The sequence below is a fragment of the Lepisma saccharinum genome, chromosome 1 (assembly GCF_977018435.1).
Source record: "Lepisma saccharinum chromosome 1, izLepSacc3.1, whole genome shotgun sequence".
Lineage (NCBI taxonomy): Eukaryota > Metazoa > Arthropoda > Insecta > Zygentoma > Lepismatidae > Lepisma > Lepisma saccharinum.
The window spans coordinates 50,612,608-50,629,484 of record NC_139229.1 but is presented as its reverse complement, the minus strand read 5'-3'; the positions used below and the strand labels follow the sequence as shown (position 1 = coordinate 50,629,484).

At 40.6% G+C, this 16,877-nt stretch overlaps 1 protein-coding gene across 1 annotated transcript in view; it reads left to right on the top strand.

Moving 5' to 3' along the window:
• Nucleotides 1-16,877, top strand: part of LOC145995037 (uncharacterized) — a 108,875-nt gene that overhangs the window by 76,478 nt on the left and 15,520 nt on the right. Inside the window, exon 3 of the mRNA XM_083131570.1 lies at nt 4,446-4,627. Within this exon, the coding sequence (XP_082987696.1) occupies nt 4,446-4,627 (182 nt within the window). The remainder of the gene's footprint in view (nt 1-4,445; nt 4,628-16,877) is intronic.

The following is a 16,877-nucleotide window of genomic DNA, read 5'->3' as shown; positions in this document are numbered from 1 at the left end:
GATGGAAAAGATTATATATATCTTGCTCAAGATAGGAACAGATGGAAGGCCTGAGTTGCTGCAGCCATGAACCTTCGGGTTCAAGAAGGCTAGAGAGTTAGTCAGGGGGCGTGATGCTGATCACATCACCCCCACTCACGACCGGATAAAGAAAGTATGGGGCGTTACCCCCACACCCCCTATACGCCTTCATGGCGTGGTGCTATGCTATGCACATTTAAGTGGCAGTTACAGAACCCTTGTTAGCATGTCGTGATTTCATGGTTGGCGCCTTTTGGCACCTTCAACTTGAGCCAAATTTCAAGGCAGATTGCCAAAACATTAAAGGTGAGGCTTCACTGCTGCATTTCAGAGATTTTGCGTTTCCGGAAGCCGAAACCACGAGTGAATCTATAAATGCTGATGTTCACTAATACGTATATATACTGTGTATATATGTGTGTGTGTGTGTGTATATGTGTATATATATATATATATATATATATATATATATATAGATATAATATCCGTGTGCATTGCAGCGCAATGAAGTATAGCTTTACCACGAAACGGATTTAGCGACCTTTCACACCAAAGAGAGACGTCACACGTTATATGTGACGTGCTGCTTGAAGACAATCCTTAAGGGGAAAATGCAACATTTTATACAGAAGTAACTAAAGGTTAACAACAAAAAATGTATAAAAAGATTTAAACTCGAAACGGAATAATTGGAAAATGGTTACGCTCGAAACGGAATAACAGTCAATCGAAGAAGCTTGAAAAGTGGAATCATTGGGAAACGATAAAGCTGTATGGGGAATAATCGCGAAATGATCGGGCTCGTAGGGAAATAATAGCAACACAATGAGGCTCGAAGGGGAATACTCACGAAACGATGAGGCTCGAAGGGGAATACTCGCGAAACGATGAGGCTCGAAGGGGAACACTCGCGAAACGATCAGGCTCGAAGGGGAATACTCGCGATACGATGAGGCTCGAAGGGGAATACTCGCGATACGATGAGGCTCGAAAGGGAATACTCGCGAAACTATGAGGCTCGAAGGGGAATACTAGCGATACGATGAGGCTCGAAGGGGAATACTCGCGAAACGATGAGGCTCGAAGGCGAATACTCGCGAAACAATGAGGCTCGAAGGTGAATAATCGCGAAATGATCGGGCTTGTAGGGGAAAAATTACGAAACGATGAGGCTCGAAGGGGAATAATTACGAAACGATGAGGCTCGAAAAGAAATAATCGCGAGACGATGAGGCCCCAAGAGGAATAATCGCGCAACATTCGAACTCGAGGCGGAATATTCGCGATACAATTAAACTCGAATGAGAATAAACCAGAAAATTTCACTTTGGCGGCATAAACTCTTCTGCTCTCTTCGTTCGAAAGTCATTCTCTGCGTCTCCAATGATCTTTTTTCTGCTCCGGTCAAGGAATTCTTTCATGTCACTTTTGTTTTTCTTTGCGTTCTGAGCATGAAATCTCGAAATAGACCCGTGGGCACAACGCCCGTACTCTCGGAACGGACCAATTGGTCAAGTCAAGATGCGTGATAGCTCACCCAGCCGAAAGGTTGCCGTTTACGCCACGGACAAGACGTTGCTGTAATCCACGAACTTTCTTTACCTATTCCGGACCGAGTTCTAGGAACACAGGAACCTTTTCCAAAGGGTGTGGCATAAAAAATGTGTATTTTTTTTAACGAAAACAGGACTATGAGGATCAATGAATACTGTATGAAGTAGATGAAAGAACAATCACAACGAAACAATCATGGCTAACAAGAAGACGAACCCACAACCTTCGAATGCGACTTTGAGTTTTGAATTCATTGCACTCCGTTACTGAGGTAACTTGGTAACAATGGTAATTTCTATACATGTGTTCTAATTTTACGTATTTTTTTCTCCAGTTTAGTCAAACTTGAGTATCAGTGCGGCAAGTAGGGGGGCGGGGCCGATGGGGCAGGTGTCCCCCTACATTTTGCCACTTTTGCTCCAGCACTCTGCTAAATCTTATCTACCAAAGGAAAGTAAACTATCCTTGCCCCCCCCCCCCCCCACAGTTTTGGTTTGATTGATTTGCTTTATTTTATATCGCTTTAGTGCCACTTTTGGCTAATTGCGAAGACTGGGAGGAGTGATGATATGATGAAATTGATGAATGGACACTCTCAAACAAATAGTTACAAATATATTTGTGCGTGTGCGTGTGTGTGTCTGTGTAATATAAAGAATAAAAATGGATATTAACAAAGTTGCTTCCTTTACCTACGAAGGAATTTGCGGTCAAACAGCCAATTAGGCTGCTGCTGTCCTCTCTTTGGACAAAAATCGGCAACCTTAGAATCCCTCCTCCAGAAAGCAACCAGCAGGAAAGAGGATCTTGTTAAAATAACCGTTCTGCGCTGTGAATGGGGGCCGGTTCTTATCGTGGCCCTAGTTTTCTCCGTGTAGATGGTGATAGTAAAATCTGCGAAGAAGAGAATTCATATAAGTATACAAGCAATTTCGGACAATATCTGTAGAAAATATTTTTAAACGACAACGTTTCTTTCAGAATTTTATAACATTTGGCAAATATTCACAATAATATGCACCTATACCCTGTCCCAGCTAACTGTGGAGCAGGGTCGCGCATAGCGGCAGAGAAGGAGGAGGGAAATCGAGTGGTGAAAGGCAGGGAAAGCGGGTAATTCCAGTCGTCCATTACGCAATCCTGTTCCTCTCACTCTTCATTGGTGGAGCCGTCTCGCGTCACCACTTGCGCAGAGACTTGTTCTCGTTCGCCTGGTCTACAGTTAGCTGGTACAGGTATAATGGACGAGATGCGTAGTACTACACTTGATCTTAAAATTAACCGTTATTTTCCTCACAAAAAAAGAAAAGACTACTTAACTGCAGTTATACTGATGAGTTCGTTTTCTTTCACTCACTGGCCGGTGTCCGAAGCGGAGTGGTTAGAACAGTGCGATATGACGCCAGTGGTCGCGGGTTCGAATCTGGGCCTGGGAATGGGTGTTCTTTGTGATTATCATCACTCATCCTCATCTTTGCTGCAGACACTCCAAACACCCAGGGGTAGCGCGCTAAGTACAAAAATGCTATCGAAAGGGTTGTCGAGCTCGAGACAGCCACAAATTCATCGCTGCCAAATAATCATGTAGAGTGATGTGGAAACAGCACAGAACGAATACAGCAGATAATCCTGAAAGAACTTTAATGGAATTTGGGACACGAAGCCTCTTCAAAATAGAAATTAAAACAGTGTGCCTAGCTCAAGTAGTTTGTATCCAGACGAAGAATGACGGCTTGTGCAGCGGTAAACGCATCCTTGCAGGCAGTTACAAGCTCTTAAGCAGGGCTTTATCCATAATTTTTCTTTGATGGAGTGGGAGGGGTTGTAAGTCAAAATTTACAATATGTCTGTTGCTAGGCGATGAAGAGTCTTTGATATGCTAGCGGAGTTCCGTTTCATAAGTGGCAACACTTGCAGACAGGAACGAACTCTGATTGGCACCATGTTGACAAGTACCCAAAGTAGAACTCGAAGCGACCAGTTTCTACGGTGAAATTAACTTTAGCTGCAAGTCTAAATAAAATTTGACTTTCTGGTGATTGTTTTGCCCACATGCAGTTATACCGTAGACAAGGGTATATAAGCAGATGTGAAAAGAGGCAGGAAAACCGGTGCACTGACCTCCCGCTGAGAATTGCCACTCGCAAGAAGTTTTGTAATAATCCGTTGAGAGGCGCTGAGAGGCACCACTCGCACTCTTGCTTCCACTTATACTGTCAAGAATAATAAGAGATGGCGCTGCTGTATTTCACCTCTGTCGAGTCTCACATTCCGCTTCACTTCTTCATCTGTTTCTTGCAATTCAGACTTTAATACCGGAAAAAGATGGAAATCACTCGGCTCTAAATCGGGGCTGTATGGATGGTGGGGTAGCCGTTCCCACCCCAATTCTTCAATTTTGTGTCGTGTTGCAACTGCTGAGTGGGGGCGAGCGTTATCGTCAAGAAGAATGACACCAGCTGACAGGAGACCTGGTCGCTTATGTCGATTTGCGTTTTTTAGTTTATCCAATGTTTGACAATAACGGTCAGCATTAATTGTTCTTACTAGTTCCAAAAAGTCCATAAACAGAACGCCCTTAGCATCCATGCTTCTGAACTCCTTATGACGCGAGCCCGCGTTTTCCGAAGAAGCATTTACTTTTAGCCCTTGAGCGCATGCGCCTTCACGTCTGATAACGAATCGATTGTTGTTCCTTGTAGACGAAGGATGGCGCTTGTCAACCATGTGCTTCTTTTTAATGGCATTGCTTTATACAATATTTTATAGCATAGGGAAACTAATATATTGAACGTCCCTAGTATGTATTAGCCTGTTGCAGAGGTACTCTAATTCTTGTACATTAGCCAATAGTTGTTTCTTTCTTCCAGGGCCAAATGGTGAAAGCCAACACTACTTTCAACGCTTTTTTGCTCCCACAAACACCCAGCACAGATCCAGAACCTTTGATGTTGACGATGACCAGAGTGATCACCCTGGAGGACGACATGAAGGAATATTGGGGGTTCTATCTGCTGGCTGGTTCACAGATCAACATCTCGACATGCTCAAGGTACTCCCGGTTTGTTCTTTCGTACTGCTTTGCCCTCCTCCTTCCACTTCTGCTACAACTAACTTTATTGATTGATTGATTTGGTGTTTTAAATCCACTTTATGCACAGTAAGACTAATCGGGACTGGCCCTACAGCTTAAAGTGGGATACGAATCACTATGTGCCTCCACCGGGTATCGAACCCCGGACCCCTTGATTACAAGGCAACGACGCTACCACTGCACCATCGGGGAGGCCCCAACTAAATTTATTGAGTAGACTGTTCTCGCACCTTACCTTGTCAGCATATCATGTGAGAATAGGCACAGGATAAGTACTGCACATGAGATATATTCACACATGGAGACATAATAATAATAACGGTACATATGGAGATTTCTATGTGGGTTTTGCCCTGTTGCACGTGCTGCTTCTCCATGGAGAACTCCATGTGCAGACGCAAATGAAGCAGTTTTTATGTGTAGTACAGCGTATCTACTAGTCAAGAAAGTCAAGGAATTATGCTTGTGGTCAAGATTTTTTGCATCTTTTTTACAGTATATTGAATTTACATTGTTATATACCTGTACCAGTACTTGAAAAAATTGAATATTTGGACATCTAAAATTATATTGAGTTGTTAAAAATTGTTGACTTTGTTTCCTAAGAATTATAATACATTCTTGTATGCGTGAAGTTTTGTAAAAGTATTAAATAAAGTACTGTGGCCATTCCCCATCCAGGATGAAGTCAGAAGCATTAATTTTTACATGCATTAATAATTAAAGTAAGTCTAAATCCCTTGTTAAAGTACGGCTTCAGTTTTCATCTTAGCCGGCCTTATGGTAGGGGTTATTCATTGAATAAAAATATCTATTTTGTTAATTTCAAACTATTCCTAAGTAGGGGGCGATTAAATACACTTGAATCCTTAACCAGGCGCGCCTCTTTCGTTACCTTAAGTAGGCGCGTGGGGATACACTTGACCCCCAGCAACTTTGGGACAGCTTCACCTTCCTGCAGCTGTTCACACACTGAAGGAAATAACGTTGACGTTTGAATCCGACTGTTTTAGCAAGGTACTAGAAAAACTAGCAGTGTGGATATTAAAAAATCTCTACCTGGGGTTCAAATTTACCCCCGCGCGCCTACTTAAAGGTTAAGAAAAAGTGAAGAAAGGTCAAGGAAAAGGAAAAAAGGGTCAAGAAGAAGTCATGAAAAATCAATAATTTTGGATTTGTTATTTTCGTCGAGACCCTAATTCCTTAAGTATATGCAGGGTTGTTAAAGGTTCAGGAATTTTAAATAAATTAAATTCCGGTCCAGGAGGGAAGATCAGCAAGTGTAAATAGGTTCTGGACCGTAAAGAACCTTTTTATCTGTAAGGTATTTCAATTCGGTCCAGTAACCTTTTTTCTGGATCAATTTAAATACGGTCCAGGAACTTTTTTCCGGATCCATTTAAGTCCGGTCCAGGAACCTTTTTTCAATGAAACAATAACCAACTTGGACCGAATTTAAATTTTGCGAGAAAAACGTTCCGGTCCCAATAGAACCCTTTAGAATTTATGGTTTCCGGGACGTTGAAAAACCCTGGTTGCAGGTCCATATTGAAACTACTTTATCCTACTTTGCCATGCTTATTGATTGCTCTAGAAATGACGGAACGCACACAAAGCAATACAACTCGCGACGCAAGCTAACTTTAACAGTAAACTCCTGTCTGTTCGAACATGCTCCACGACAATGGAGCATTTTGATTGTTATGAAGTGCTTGGTAGTTTAAAAATTCCATTAAATTTTTCTCAAATTTTGATTCGGTTTTCAAGGTAACTTCCAGAATTTTATAAAACGGGACAAATAGTGTTTTTTTTTTAAATAGCATCGACGGGACGACCGGGACGCACCTCTAAAACGGGACTGTCCCGGTCAAAACGGGACGTATGGGGTCACACTACTGTGAAGTCGAGGTGATGCATATGACTTGCATTAGACACAAAACACAATTAATTATAATTAAGATAATTATTTCTTAATTGATTAAATTTCGCCTCAATGTCCGAGCTCGTAAGGTGTAGACTTTCGTTTTAGGCGCGGAAGGTGCCGACTACCGCCTTGAACATTCGTGTTCGTTGTGACTGTCCCTTCAATCAATTTCATCTTATCATTTTTATCCTAATCGTCGCGATTAGCCTAGAGTGCTAGAAGAGCGATATGAAGTAGCAAAGATTCACACCTTTTAATTTTTGTACAGGCTCCCTTCCTGCATTTGACATTCTCGAACCTCAGCATGCACGAGTTGCGTAATTCTTGCCTGTCTCTATAAGTCGATGCTTTGTCACACAATTTTTAAGATAAATTTTCGATAAAATTGTCCAGCAAAATCTAGATTCAGTAGATTCTTAAGCAAATGCATAGATAACAAATATTATGTCTCGAACGACACATTGTACGCGTACAAGTGTTAAGATAAGCTGTGTACACATTTATGGAGTACCTGTCAATAAAGCAGAGTACATAATTGGCATCATTAATAAACTTTTGCACCATAGGAATTATTGTGTTGAACGAAAGAGACAAAATACCTATACTCTGTCTCTGGCATCGTTGGAGCAAGGCACTTCTCATGAGTTCATTGGTCGAGTCCTCTCGACTTACTACTTGCCCTTGGGCCTCCACGATGGCGCAGTGGTAGCGTCGTCGCCTTGCAATCAAGGGGTCTCGGGTTCGATACACGGTGGAGGCACATACTGGTTCGGATCCCACTTTAAACTGTAGATCCAGTCCCAATTAGCCTTACTGTGCATAAAGTGGACTTAAAACACCAACTCAATCAATGACTACTTGCCCAGACACTTTTATTTTGTTGTTAGCTGACTCCAGAAATACCCGGGATAGGGTATAGGCATATGATCAATCATTTCTGCATTGCTACATTTTCACCCGCAGACTTTACAAGATTAAAGTATTTTTAAGGGAACAAGTCGAATAACAGTTAAGAAAAAGTAGCCTTAAGACAAAATCATTGAAAAATAATAAAATCTCGGAAACAACTTCTTGTATCCAGTATAATCCTCATCTTCGAGGGGTAGTCATAAAGTTTTAATTATCACCTCGAAAAAATAAAGTTATGTAATTAATTTTTTGTGTGTGTGCAGGTACATGTGTGCAGTCCTGGTACACATTGAAATCCCCGCGCCACAGTACCGTAGCACGCTGCTAGAGGAGCCAAAACAAAATGGCGCAGCCCATTGATTAAGTGGAGTATCGTGCGGTAATTCTTTTTCTGCATTTGAAGGGGATCAACGTTGCAAAAATCCATGCTGAGTTGGTGGAAGTGTACGGCTGCAATGCACCATCATATGGCACAGTGGCTAGGTCACGCAGACGCTTCCAGTGTGGTCAAACAAGTCTGAATGACGAAGAACGAAGTGGCAGACCATCTCTCTGTAAAGAACCGGGAATCGCAAGAGAAGTGGAGGCCCTGGTGTTCAAAGACTGCGTATCACAATCGAGGCGATAGTGGAAAAGGTGGAAATCAGTTATGGATCAGTTTTCAACATCTTGCATGACATTTTGAACATGACAAAGGTCGCAACCCGCTGGGTCCCGCGACTGCTCACACCCATTCAAAAAACCCGCCGAACCGAGGCAGCAGCGGAAATGTTGCGGCTGTGTCAGGCCAATCCAGATGACTTCTCTAGCCGCCTAATCACCATGGACGAGTGCTGGGTGTATCACTATGACCCCGAGACAAAGGAGCAACGCAAACAATGGAAACATGTGGATTCACCACCACCGAAAAAGGCGAAAACAAAACCATCATCGGGCAAGGCGATGCTGAGTGTTTTTTGGGACTGCCATCATGTGGTGCTAACAGATTATGCTCGTAAGGGACAAACCACCACAGGAGCATACTACCGAAATCTCCTGTCGAGGTTCCGGGAGGCTGTCAAGACGAAGCGTCGCGGGAAGCTGTCCAAGGGGGTATTTTTGCTCCACGACAACGCCCCAGCTCATTCTGCACAGGACACAGTCACACATGCTGTTTCTTTGGGGTATCAAATTTTGCTTCACCCCCCGTATTCTCCTGACATGGCACAAAGTGACTTCTTCCTCTTTCCTCGGATGAATAAACCATTGCGTGGCAGTCATTTCCAGAATGACGATGAGGTGATTTTCGAGGTGGAACGTTTCCTGAACAGCCAAAATGCAGACTTCTACAACCAAGGTCTCTGCCAAGTCATCCATCGTTGGGAAAAATGCGTCGCATTGAAGGGTGAATATGTAGAGAAGGACTAACACCATCACCAAGTTTCATGGTCACAGCTTGATTTTTTCGAGGTCATAATTAAAACTTTATGACTACCCCTCGTACTTCGCATCATACCGTATGAAATCCCTACGGGTTTTATGGAATCGAACTTAGGCTGAGCAACTCGCCTCTACGAGAGGTGCTTTTACATGTAAAGGGACTCTCCCCTGTGAAATAAGGAGAACACCTTAACATTTAATATTTAACGCCTCGATTGACTAGTCTCGCAGGGTCAAGATGTATTAGAAAAGGATGTTCGTTTACCTGTAGATCTACGTAGATGCGAAGCTCGTGTCCGCTGATTTGGATGATGCGGCACGGTCTCTGACATGGACGTAACTTGGGACATAACTTTGAGGGGGCAGAATCAAAGTAGACTTAATTTTGAGTGGACACAATTAAACTGGGCCTAATTTTGAGGGGGGCAGAATCAAACTGGACCAAATTTTGACGGGACAGAATCAAACTGGGCCTAATTTTGAGGGGGCAGAATTAAACTGGCCCTAATTTTGAGGGGCAGAATGAAACTGGCCTTAATTTTGAGGGGCAGAATTAAACTGGCCCTAATTTTGAGGGGCAGAATTAAACTGGCCCTAATTTCGAGGGGCAGAATGAAACTGGACCTAATTTTGAGGAAGAGAATGAAACTGGCCCTAATTTTGAGGGGCAGAATTAAATTGGCCTAATTTTGAGGAAGAGAATGAAACTGGACCTAATTTTGAGGGGCAGAATTAAACTGGCCCTAATTTTGAGGGGCAGAATTAAACTGGCCTTAATTTTGAGTTGCAGAATTAAACTGGCCCTAATTTTGAGGGGCAGAATTAAACTGGCCCTAATTTCGAGGGGCAGAATGAAACTGGACCTAATTTTGAGGAAGAGAATGAAACTGGCCCTAATTTTGAGGGGCAGAATTAAACTGGACCTAATTTTGAGGAAGAGAATGAAACTGGACCTAATTTTGAGGGGCAGAATTAAACTGGAACTAATTTTAAGAAGGGCATGAAACTGGCCCTAATTTTGAGGAGCAGAATTAAACTTGACCTAATTTTGAGGGGGCAGAATTAAACTGGCCTTAATTTTGAGTTGCAGAATTAAACTGGCCCTAATTTTGAGGAGAAGAATTAAACTTGACCTAATTTTGAGGGGCAGAATTAAACTGGCCCTAATTTTGAGGGGGCAGAATTAAATCGGCCCTAATTTTGAGGTTCAGAATTAAACTGGACCTAATTTTGAGGGGACAGAATTAAAGGCCTAATTTTGAGGGGGGCAGAAATAAACTGAGCGTAATTTTGATGGGTCAGAATTAAAATGCCTAATTTTGAAAGGGTAGAATCAAACTTGGGCCTAATTTTGAGGGGGTAGAATTAAACTGACCCTAATTTTGAGGGGCAGAATTAAACTGGACCAAATTTTGAGGGGACAGAATCAAACTGGGCCTAATTTTGAGGGGGCAGAATTAAACTGGCCCTAATTTTGAGGGGGCAGAATTAAACTGGACTTAATTTTGAGGAAGAAAATGAAACTGGACCTAATTTTGAGGGGGCAGAGTAGTATAATTGATGATACAACTGGCGCACTTATAGCGTAGAAAAGAAGAGGTTATTTGATTAAACAGCCGATTTGCCCACACTTAAAATTATGCCAAGATGCCCATATTCCCCAATTCTTCAAGTGTGATATGCTCTTAATTCTAAGAATTTTGAATCCTAGTGTAGAAAAGAAGAGTTCATATGCCCCGATTTGCCCACACTTAAAATTATGTCAAGAGGGGGCTTATAGCCCAATCGGCCATGTGTGTACATATTTAAATCTAAAGAATTTTGAATTCTAGAGTAGAAAAGAAGAACTCCCCTCAGATAGATTTGCCCATGTGTGTAAAAGCTACATCTCTCAGTTTGTTGTCCATAAACTTGTCAAAAATATGCCCCCCCTTGATATTGTTTTGGCTACACTTAAAAACTAAGGCAAAAAGTCACTCTCACCCACCCACACCCATTTATATTTACTTCCGGTCCGGTAATAAGCAGAGCTCTTCTAGAATTGCTCTGTGACTCTCTCATTTCTTACGTCATAAACATATGATTTTTCACCTATGAGAATAACACTACATATAGTGTCATCAGGGAGTGTATTGTGGAATTCACAGATAATTTTAATGTTTGTCCTGTCATTAACCAGAACTTGTTTCCTTTTTGAAGTGTTGATGACAAACATGGGTCTCTGTGCTTTGAATTCATCTGGTGTGTAATACTTGTCAGTATTGCCAGTAGTGACCCTTTTGTATGCTGTAAATGCTTCATATAATTTAAGGAAATCATCCTTGGACATGTCTAAATTATAATTTTCTCTAGGGAATACCTCATTTCTGCCATTTTTAAGATATATGTTCTTGATGTTGCAGTTATCAAATCTACTTGAATTTTTTTCCTGATTATTGTGTCTTCCAGTCTGAAACAGTACCACCACAAAATCCGGCATGTCATATTGTATACTGGAGAATGAATTTGTAGCATCAAACTCATAATAAGTACCAGCGGCAGGCTTCTGTACACATTGATATGTATAAAATTGTAAAGGTACTTGTGGATTTTTTATTATATCTGCTTTGTATTTAAGAGCATAACTGGCTTCATATTCAACAACTGGCATTCTTAGCTCCATAGTCTGAATAATGCATTTGCCTTCATCAGGTAGGGTATTAGGCAAAGCTTCCCCTGTAGAGTTTAATGTGCTGTACCTCATCAAAGCATTATTATCATTGGCAGCTCTTCTAAATGTGATTCTTAAACCACCCTTCCACATAATATCTTTGTAATCTGAGAAGAATCCTGGCAACAGGCGCATAGGGAACAGCACTGTGTGGCTCTTGGATAATATTTTATCACCAGCCTCAAATCCACCTATTTTGTAGTAAGAAGCCTCGGTTTTGGATAATTTTAGTGTGGCCAAAGCTGTGGAGGTAATGCCGGGATAATCCACTCTGTTTATAACAACACCATGCTTTCTGATCTCAATTTCAGAGAACAGATGCGGCACAAAATTATCTACCAATCTTATATTTGAATTTGCCGGATAATCTGTTCCATCGAGCTTTACAACATCAAATTTGATGTATAGATCTGCTCTGTGGGGGTGTATAAAGCCATCCCCTACATCAAGATCAACCTCAATCTCTGTGTTGGGTTGATTTAAATTTGCAAATGTCCTCCTGTTTGGGGGGAATGATTGTAGCTCATAACTCTCAATATTTTCCATTTTTTTTGTATGTATTTTTATTTAAATATTAATCTCTATGATTGCAGTTGTTGTGGCTCCAGCAAAATCAACTAATTCTTCTTTTTCATTAGTGACCATCAACTCAATGTTATCTATTCTATTATGGCACACAGGAAAATATAATGTTGGGGATGGAGTGTAGATGATTGGCTCCATAAATTCAGAATTAGGTTTAAATGTTGCAATGATGCCAGTTTGTTTGTGAGTGCCTATGCCATTTAATTTGGTGATCATACCCTCAGCCACATTACAGTGAATATTCAGAGTCTCTATGGCTAAGAATTTAGGTATATTAATAGCAGTGTGTTTGATGGCTGGTTTAAGTTTTGTGTTGTTCTCAAAGCCTAACAGCTCTCCTATAGTACCCAGATCCACTGTTTCTGTAGCAGATACAATCTCTACTCTGTGAGTGACAGAATTTTGAGTTAATACTATACCTCTGGGTAATTGAGCATTTAGAGTGGACAGATTATATTGCCCTGGAGTGATGACAATTTTTTGATCCCCTACTGCAATTTTGTTGTTGTGGTGTGTAATATTAGGGATCAAGTACATGCCATAAAATGCTCTGAGAGCTATTGTTTTGGGATACACTATATCATCATGTAATTTGAGTTTCAATATTGAATTTTGGCTGGTGAGATGGAATACCCCCATGATGTTTTAAATACCACAGGGCCTTTTGAAAATTTTCAATTGATGGTTTATTTATTTGAGACACATATCTGAGAACAGATAAACACAAATGTCCACAATTAACATCTTTGAAGTTTTGAACACGGGCATTATTGTAATAAAGATTAGTTGATTTTAGATATTTTACTAAATTTTCAGGTGGATCACCTCAAAATGAATCAAACACAAATGCCTCATCTTTTAAATATTTAAGATAACAAATCCAGTGAGTGCCCTGATTTTTGTACTTATCCAAATTAACAATGCCACACTCTTTGTTGAGTGGTTGTTCTGGTAAAGAATCAGACATGTACACACCTCTAAAGTATTTGATGCCCAGTGGCTTGATTAAAGCTTCAATATCTTGGTTTGTAAGCGGCTCTTGTTTTTTTTAAACTTATTCATGGCTCTCTTAACACCTTTGCCTTGTTTCTCCATGGCCAGGTTATGGCGCTTCAATTCATCTACTTCTGCCCTATTTTTCTTGGCATCTATTACTGTTTTTGCTATGGCAGCTGATCCCCCAGCTAAGCTCCCAACAGCCCCAAGTGCTGCTAAGATGGCCGGGATAGTAAATATAAATCCACCCACATGTGATTTTTTCCTGGATTGCTGTAATTTTTTTAATTGGGGGGTACTAAGCAACAATTTCATACCATGGCCCTTTGCAATACAAGAGCTTTTTTTCTTGCGCTGCTTTTTGGTTAAAAGACTATCAATAGTTTTAAGAGATTTAAGACCTGCATAAGGTATTTGATACATAACACCCTTGGCCTTCATTGTAGGTTTATTATATACATATTCACAGCCCCCACCCCAGTTTTTGTTTGGTGTTCATAGCTATGGTGGTCCCCAATGCTGCTATTCTTTCACTCAAAGAAGCATCTTTGCTTACAAATCTACCAAATGCAGCCTCTTCTAATTTCTTGTCTGCAACATGTCTCTTGTCAAGATCAGTATGTGTGTTGTATGCTATGTCATGGTCTCTACAAGCAGCATCTAGGGGATTAACACTAGGATCACCTCTGTTTAATCTATGGTCCAATTTTGTACCGGGACCACAATACTGATAGCCTGGAATGTGTAGTTCAAATAACAGCTTGTTTATAATGTCATTAACCAACCCCCGACCCTCAGAAATATTCCAAAATTTAGGTGGTAGAGTATTAATAATTTTTATAAGATATCCAATCCCCTTAGTGTCATTCACTATAAAATTAGACAATTTGGTGCTTATCATGTCCATAATTCCAACCTTTTCATTGTAAAAATTGTGGTTGCCAGCATTTTCCTCCCCAGCTATCACCAATAACCTGTCTACACAGTAGCGGCTCGTGCCTAAAATAACAGGTGAAGAAGTTCGTTTTGTAATGGTTCTGTATTTCTAACGAACTTCTCGATATTAATAATGCAACAAGTTCCTTGAAATTCCCACGATTAAGCGAAGACACGCTTTCGTCGTGACCCCTGAACGCAAGTTCTTGTTTACATAAATACAGCGTTGCGTCAACTATTAATTGTAAAAAAAGCCTATTTAATCTTACATTTTCATTGAACCGTACATTTAAAAGCCTACTATTTTCTTGAAGGGCATCTGCTATGGTATTCCTGTTTTTTTTCAAAAACTTTGAATTGTAATTTACACTTTCAATGTTCCATCGAATCATTGCGCTTATGCAGAGAACGCGTAATATTGACAAAATCGTTATACCCTTCTTTATTCCACACATTGTATTTGTTACTAACAGTAAACAAAGCCAGCAGAACAACGATTGCAAATAACGACTACTACACAACCAAGGAAAGTCGACAAACCAGGAACTTTTAAATTTAATGTTGTACGATTTCCCTGCCTTTTTGTTCTCTCGCTTAACTGATATTTGAAGAATGTCAGTGGGCCCCCCACAATTTAAAACGTCTTTTTTGTCTTCATCCGTCCATCTGGAAAATGGTGTCTGCAACAAATTACACACTAAGTCATTTACTGGGTTCATTGTAGAAACCACAGCTCAACACAAGAACACAACACACGATAGGAAACGCGAAACACACACGCGGAACAAGATCTCGCGAGAACGCAAAGATTTTGCCACAATCACTGGATGCAATGTTTTCTCCGACGAGAGAACTGCTTCACGTAGGAGGCGACACCCGTTCAAGGCCAACGCTAGGTGACGTCACCGTTGCCATGACAACCGGCTAAGTTTTCCGCAACCTGGCGGCATTTGCTCTTGGGTTGTTTTATGCTACGACGAACTCTTCACGTGCATAGCGCCGAGCGGCGTATTATTGAGTATTATCGTGTGCGTTCTGCTGGGAAATAGTTTCATTTAACAAGCAAATGAAAAATGTCAATATTAATTTGAAAATTAGGTGAAAACATCTGCACTTGTTGCACTTGGCCAGCCGCCACTGGTCTACAAGTTTCCTGACATCATCAACCCACACAAATTCTTTAGGCAGGGTGTTGTATTGTTTGATTCCACTGCCAGTCTTGATCTGTGACCATATGGGCTTGATTAAGTTGTTATATTTTGCTCCACTGCTAGACTTGACTTTTTTTGTGTGGGATCATTGTTCTGGTATAGAGCATCTGATTTTATTAATATTTCTTTGTAGTGCTCATAATCTTGATCTGTATAGTTGCCAGGCCTTATCCTAGTCATCAGTTCCCACAATCCAGGTGTGCCGGGATATTTAACAAAACCACCTTTTTCTCCAAGATGAGATTCTGAATATACAATTAGATCATCTCCCATAAATGTTACTCTGAAATTGCCAATTCTATGTATGATGCTACCATCACGCTCTGTGTCGGCATATAAGCCAAAGACCTCATCTTTGTTGTCTTTAGGTGTGCTTAAATATTTTTGAGCAAGAAGACCCAATTCAATAGGATCCAGAGTATCTTCAATTCTTCGAGGAGCAACAGGACTAGGTGTATGAATACTGGAAAGTGGGGTGATTGGATAATCTAATATGTTCCTTGCAGCTACAGGTACAAGCTCTGTGATCAAATTTTGATTTTGCTCTGTAACAGTTTTGATATTTTTACCTAATTCACTAATAGCATCAATAATAGGCTGTTCTGTTTGTTTGTGTTGTTCATAAATTCCTCGGTTCTGTGATTTCCATCCCTTAAATCTTTTTACAAGATAATCTCTTAATTTAAGATCATCAATGATTGGCCTTTTCATGGTTATTTATATATGTTTCAATGTCTAGAAAATTGTTGATTTTATTTCTGTATTTGCCACTATTGGGTTTTCTTGTCATATCAATTGTGACAAACCCATAACTGTCCTGGTTCCAGCACCTACTGCAAAACTTGGAAAAATCATTGTAGCTCAAGTCCCCACCTACATATTCATCATGTATGTGTTTGAGGTTGGTATGATCTTGATGAAACACACATATGAAATTGCTGTTGTCTCGGATCAGCTGCTTCGGTATTTTTGAAAAAGTCTGTGCCAGGTAGATGCAATCAATGTTTTTGTGTCGGCCCTGTGTAAAAAAATTTCTAACCTTGTTTTGATTATCCAGTATAATGTCATCAAACACAACAACAGAATTATCGAGACATTCATGAAGTGGCTTAACATCTGATTCAAAAGTGGCAATATCCAATCCATCATATAGCTTCATCAGCTGCTGATATTTTAATTGTTACAAGCTCTTAGAGAAAACATACAAGTGCCTGTTTTTCCAGTCTAACCAGTTGGGTGCCAATAAAAAATTATCAATCATTAGTGTAGTTTTACCACAAGCTGATGGCCCAGCAATAAGACATCTAATATTATCAGGCAGCAACTTGCCATTTCTCTTAATCTGCTGTTCAGGTTCTGGCAGCCTTTTTATAACATCCCAGGTGCTCATATTATCACTTTGTCTGCATCGATCCAGCTGTGTTCTGGAAGTCCTAGCCATTTGACAAATAACTTGTTGCCTTTTTTGCGGATGATTTTTTTTATGAGATATGTGTCAGGCTGTTTAGTTTTGCTGAG